The sequence below is a fragment of the Tetrao urogallus genome (assembly GCF_951394365.1).
Source record: "Tetrao urogallus genome assembly, chromosome: 3".
Taxonomy (NCBI): Eukaryota; Metazoa; Chordata; class Aves; order Galliformes; family Phasianidae; genus Tetrao; species Tetrao urogallus.
The window spans coordinates 38376032-38382711 of record NC_136815.1 but is presented as its reverse complement, the minus strand read 5'-3'; the positions used below and the strand labels follow the sequence as shown (position 1 = coordinate 38382711).

General features: G+C 43.6%; 1 protein-coding gene across 1 annotated transcript; it reads left to right on the top strand.

Moving 5' to 3' along the window:
* Positions 1-2986: 2986 nt before the first annotated feature.
* On the top strand, positions 2987-3982 carry NPBWR1 (neuropeptides B and W receptor 1; the record flags this gene model as incomplete). The annotated part of the gene is made up of 1 exon (XM_079533652.1): positions 2987-3982. The coding sequence occupies one exon, from the start codon at positions 2987-2989 to the stop codon at positions 3980-3982; it is 996 nt and encodes a 331-aa protein (XP_079389778.1).
* Positions 3983-6680: the final 2698 nt, after the last annotated feature.

Below are 6680 nucleotides of genomic sequence, written 5' to 3'. Positions count from 1 at the left end.
ACTACTTGAGCACACCTTGTGCTTGCAGGTGACTGCTGAAGGCTTTGTGAAAAGTCCAGTTAAATGACAGCCACCATTCTCTCATAATCCACAGTCTTCTCTGATTTTGTGTGAGCAATGTCTTCTCACAACAGAATCAACAGGTACTCCAACATACTTTCTTGTTCTTCATATTCCTGGAAATGCATTTTAGGACTGATGTGAGAGTAATCAGTCTGTAGTTCCCTGGACTGTCTTCCTTGTTTTGTCTGCAGATGAGTATGACATGCCTTCTGTAGTCATCAGGGATGTTCCCCAGTCATCGCGAGCAGGACATATTTTGTTTATCTAGGTTACCTATTATGTTACTGCAATAAGCACCCACTGTGGCTGAGATCCTCCAACATCTCTATAAAGAAAAGTTTCTGCCGGTCTAGAGCTACAGAAAGTGAATCACAAACCCTGCATTAGTTCTGTACTGCATTGTTCAGCATTTGTCTCCTGTTTGCCATGGCTAATCTTAAAACAAATCTAAAATATTAATAATGCTGTTGCTAGATTTCAATAAAAACTCCTATTTCAGTCTCTGGGGAGGCAAAACAATTCTGAAACAACAAAAGAGGATCCCAAATGAGGATCTTCAGAGACACATCTGAAAACAGTGGAAAAATATACTTAAATCAGTTTAACCATGATTAAATTTGTATTTTGTAATTGGGTAACACTGGTAAATAAAAAAGTGAAGAGGGATCTCATGAAAATGTCTACACAAAATCACTGGAAATCATAAAATCTTAGAATCATAGAATGGTTTGGTTTGGAAGGGACCTTTCAGAACATCTAATTCCAACCCCCTGCTAAAGGCAGGGACTTTCCCTCTAGACCAAATCAAAGACCAAAAGAAAAGATGATCACCAGGAGTTTTGATTGCATCCAATATTTAACAATACAGTTATGACAGAAAGGTGCAAAGGTGATGTTTTCTTGGTTTTTTTTTTCTGTTTTCTCTTTGTTGTTGTTGTTGTTTGTTTGTTTTTGGGTTTTTTTTTTGCATTATTGAAGTACAGAGTATGCAGAAAAGGGATCAAAGCACTGTGGCAGACCTGCAACCTAGATTTAATGTCACTCTCATCAGTGAGCTCAGAGCTCATAAGTATGTGAACAGCTTTCTGTTTCTGTTAAGGAAGGCAAAAATCACAGAGCACACAGTGTATTCTGTATTGCAATGTGTCATTTATTTTATAGCTACAAGCAGTACATAATAAAAGATGAATAGTTTTCTATGGCTATATTTTTTTATCCATTTACTGATTGATTGGTTTGCTTGAATTCTCATACTTGTGAAATCCCAGTTATCCAGCTAAATGTGTATCAGGGCATGGGACAGTCAGAGCTATGTTTCTCTCTCACTTCATGGTGCTAGCTCAAAGATACTGAAGAATTTTGCCAAATTATTTGGCAAAAGAAAGCATGAACTACAATATTAGCTTCAGGTATGCAGTCAGTACTGCCGGTCACACCACAAAAGACACTTTTCACTTTGACTGTAAGTGATGCAAAATTTTATCAGATGCACCGCGAGCTCACGAAATTCAATCTCCTTCAAGCAGCAAAACAGATAAGGCTGAAGCCAGATAGACAGATACTCCGTGTTCTTTCTGGGAAAACAAGGTAATCGAGCTCTGAATTACCCTCTACAAAAGATTGCCTCCCGCGGGGATCCATGTAAGTCTGCCGTTATCTCAGCATGACAGCGGGAAAGCGCGAAGGTATAAGAGCTCCCGTCGGAGCATCCCGCTTCACTCCACACCCGTGGAATCGAGACGACGGGCGCAACACCGCCCGGGGGAGCGCAGCCGCGGACACCCCGTGACTGGGCGGGGGGATGCGGCGTTCCCAGACCCCGCACCACAGACAGATGCCACCTAGAGCTCGGATTTCTCCCACCTTCCTTGTGCTGCGATCTGCCGCCGTCGGGAGGAGATGCGACTTGAGGTAACTGCCCCCCAAACTCCTTTCCTTCCCCCCCCCCCCCCCCCCCCCAGGGAAAGCTCCAGCTACTGAATTTTGCACGCTCCTCTCCGCGGTTACCGCTGCCTGTTTGTTGTTCCTAGATCGAGATGAGCACGCGTTTAATTCCCGGCTGTGCTTAGGATCCGGTCAAGAAACCGCATCAGTGCACCCGGGGCTGCCTCCGGCTCCTGCCCACATCCGCCAGGGAAAGGTGAGCTTTCTCTTCCTCTGCTTTTAACACCCCCTGCCCCAGTAGAACGGGTGGGGTGGATTATTTTCGAGGACGGAGCAAGACTTTCCAACATTAAACTTCAGCGACCACTTCACATCCTGCTAGCCTGGCCCCGGGGCTCCTCACTTCCCATCTCTCAGCCCCAAGCATCCTAGAGACATCAGATCCCCTCTTTTCAGCTCTTGGCAGTCCTGCTTGGGAGAGTCACCCTGAACCCGTCTGTGAAAGGAACTTTGGGGAGGGACTGGAGAACCCCTGCAGGGGTCACCTTAAGGTGGTGCAGAACTCTGCACTGCCTTCTTCACCCCCAACCCATTAGAATCTTAGAATCACAGAATCGTAGAATGGCCTGGGTTGAAAAGACCTTAAAAATCATCTAGTTTCAAACCATGGGCAGGGTTGCCAACCACTAGACCAGGCTGCCCAGAGCCACATCCAGCCTGGCCTTAAATGCATCTATGGATGAGGCATCCACAACCTCCTTGGGCAACCTTTCCAGTTAGCTTGTGCAGAGGTCAAGGACAGTCAGAAGGGACTGTCTCTGCTACAACTGGATGGTGGGACTTTCTGCCAGCAGCTGAGCTCTCAACAATGTCCCCTTGCTCCCAGCAGGATATCTCTGGTGGGACACACATGGGAGCAGAAGGGAAGACACCAGTTGGTTGGATGCTTTGAGGAAACAAGCTTGAGAATAACCAGGTTCCTTGCCTTTCTCTCCTAGCCCTTCTTGCTACCAGCAGGTCTAGGCCCTCTGCTGTGACCATGGAAAATACCTCTATCCCTGAGCTCAATTCTACGTGTGTGGCTGGGCACACAGACTGTGCAAGGAGAGGAGATGAGGAGCTGAATATTCCCACTTCCCCACCAAGCCCCAGCTCCTACATCACGATGCCTGTCATCTATTCCATCATCTGCGCTGTGGGACTGACAGGTAACACCGCTGTCATCTATGTAATCCTCAAAGCCCCAAAGATGAAGACAGTCACCAACATCTTCATTCTCAATTTAGCCATTGCTGATGAGCTTTTTACCTTGGTGCTGCCCATCAACATTGCTGACTACCTGCTCCTACAATGGCCCTTTGGAGAGTTCATGTGTAAGCTCATTATCTCCATAGACCAGTACAACATTTTCTCCAGCATCTACTTCCTCACTGTTATGAGTGTTGACCGCTACCTTGTTGTAGTGGCCACCACCAAGTCCAGGAAGATGTCTTACCGCACCTACCGAGCTGCCAAGATTCTAAGCCTCTGCATCTGGTCCTTTGTCACAGTCATCATCCTGCCCTTCACTGTCTTTGCTAAGGTACACAAGGAGCAGGGGCGCTCCCAGTGTGTTTTCGTGTTCCCTCATCCTGAAATCATGTGGTGGAAAGGCAGTCGGATCTACACCCTTATCTTAGGCTTTGCTATCCCAGTGTCCACCATCTGCATCCTCTACACCATCATGTTGTGCAGATTGAGACGTGTGCATCTTCATAGCAATGCAAAAGCCCTGGATAAAGCAAAAAAAAAAGTGACGCTGATGGTGGTTGTCATCCTGGCTGTGTGTCTGTTCTGCTGGACACCCTATCACCTTAGCACAGTGGTGGCCCTCACCACAGATATCCCACAAACTCCTCAGATTGTTGGGATTTCCTACTTCATCACTAGCTTGAGTTATGCCAACAGCTGCTTCAACCCTTTCTTGTATGCCTTTCTGGATGATAGTTTCCGGAGGAGTTTTCGTAAACTGATGGACTGCAGGACCACCTCATAGAGCCAACACCATACTCTCTTCTTACCACTGTCTGCTCTTTCTGAGGGTACTGAGCCCAAAGAGTGCTTTTGCTCCAGCCTTCCTGTGATAGTCCACAGTGCTTCAGATTGTCTCACTGCCCGAAATACAAACTGGGGACAGATAGGTCATTCTCAACTCAACTTTCTAGCACTTATTTCTTCAGCATTGCTTTCCATCTCTTTCCCTCGTGTTTGTTTTTTCCCTTCTCTCTCATGTGCTTTCTGTCCTAATGTGATAGCTCACACAGCTGCAGCAGATCCCTTTTCTGTTTTAAAATTTATTGCCTTGTGAGTTTAAGCCACATGACTCTCACTGGAGATTTGTAAAGCCAAATAAAGGTGTGTTGTGAAGTGTCATGCTTAATGATTCCTCAATCTCCTTCATATCCTCCTTACTTCTTACAAAAAATATCACAAAGTTACCAGTACTGAAAAAGGCAGAGCTCCAAAGAATAAACAATAAACCAAGGCACTGGGTAGGGAATAAGCCAAGGGAAAAAAATAAGACACTGAGGTTATTTCATACAGGAAAATGAGAGAAAATAACACAAACCCATGAGAACAGACAAGAATGACTTCAACCTTGCATTAGGGATGAGCCATCCATCACTGACAAATAAAATAGCTAGATGTGGGTTTAGAACCCACTGTGGAAAATAGAGTAGTTCACGGCTGTATTTTCAGCTTTTTTTTTTTTTTTTTTTTTTTTTTGTTGCTCCAGAATTGATGTTTACTTTATTATTCATCATCTATTTATGAACAATCACCTTCCTTCACATAATTTTATTTCGGTCCTATAAAATGAAGGTATTTTTAATACCAATTGGCCCTACTGCAACGTGGAGAAGATTCTGGCTTCTTCCCTACAAATGATAAATGAGTAGATCTTAGATTACTTCTAACATTTAATGAGGAGGAGAGAAAGGATCAGTGGAAATTTCACCAGCATTCGCATGTCTACACATTGCACAAAGTGGCTTTTTTCTCTTTTATCCTGTGTTAGCCCTCCAAGGAAAACTGAATAAAAGTATGGAATACTGTGAAAATAGTTGCAATCTCTTAGCATTTTCTCATCTTAATGGTCTTCCTTGTACTTTTACCTATGAGTACAGAGGGGCAGAGAAATGTAGTTAAAGAATTGCATTTTCACTTACATGGGAAAGGAGAATGGGTTTCAGGAGGTCCACAAAGACCTGTGCAGCTCATGCTCCGATTTTCAGATGCCTCCTGAGAGTCCTTAGCAGCAGGTCCCTTCCCACTGCTGCAGCCTAATGGTCTGCTATAGACATGTGAAATGTTTATCACATCGTTCCTTTAAAGACCCCAAACAAGAATTTCACTTTCAGATTGCAGCAATTTTACAAACTCTGATATATTATAATATCATGTAACTGTGTTGATGATTAAATCATTTCCTCTTACAAATCACCAACATTCTGTGAAGCAGCCAGTGCTCATTTCAAAGCCCATTCCAGATGTAATGGAAATGGAAGGATTACTTTGGGGAACAGCTGTGTGTAATTCAACTTCACTGAAGCCAGTGGGGAGCACGCGATTGATTTCTACCAGGTACAGAAGCTGTCCTTTGTCAGAGCAAGTCCAGAAAGTGTTGAGAACGAATGTGCTGCAGGAACTGTTGTCCTGGCTTCATCTTGCTGCCTGCTAAGAAAGGTAAAAGAAAGGGGTGGTCTTTTCCCCTCAACTGACTGTTGTTTCAGCTATGCTTGTAATTCATAATGATGTCTCTCTTTGGTCAACCACTTGCTGTGCAGGAAGGTCTGTGTATCTCAGCATTTTCCTCTGCATGATGTACTTTCTGGCATATTAAACTGCATGGAACAAAGAACAAAGTCTGTCTTCATTCAGGCTATCAGTCTGTGCTCACAGCGCTCTACTGTCATGTCCACAGCATTACTAGTGTGAATTTTGCATGCAGTTTTGATACTAAACAACATTCAATGAAAAGTATTTTTCAAGATTACTGTATTTTCATTGCTTACGGATCCTTCCCTGAAAATTAAAGAATGCAGGTGAAATATGTTTGCAGGGTATTTGTTTTTGCTGTGTTTGTGTTCTTTTTAGCAAAACAAGCACCCTAGAAGGAGTGGTACAGATTTAGCATTGCTCCTGATATCCATCACCTGAAAATGTTGATAACGCTGCTACACATTTGCCTTATCACCAGCTGGGATTTCTATTTACGGTAGAAATGCTACTGATTATTAAGGTGTTTTTTAATATGTTTTTGCAAAGCTTGATCTTCACACACATATTAAATGCATTTCTGAGATGGTCAGTTGATATCAGCAGTCAGCCTCTTTATCTTTCTGATACTCAGTTCCTCTTCTCCCACACATGAAAATATGGGAAGTGCCATAAATTGCCACATTTCTTATGTTTTCCATTGTCTGTTTGTCTTTTTTTTTTAATCAAAAACAGAAAAATGCAAACATAGCATCACCTGTGGTAAATACAATCCTTTCATAAATTGTTTCTCATCCTTAATAGTAGATTGACCATCTGAGAAGAATTCAGTGTTTCCCCAAAAGCCTGGGGTTTTCCTGTGACACAGGGATGTCTGAGATTCAGCTTCAGGCACTGCAGTTTGGCAGCTGTGTATAGGAGTAAAGGTGAAGCTGGACAGCCTGGAAAATGCCAAAGGGTAAGTAAGGCCTCCT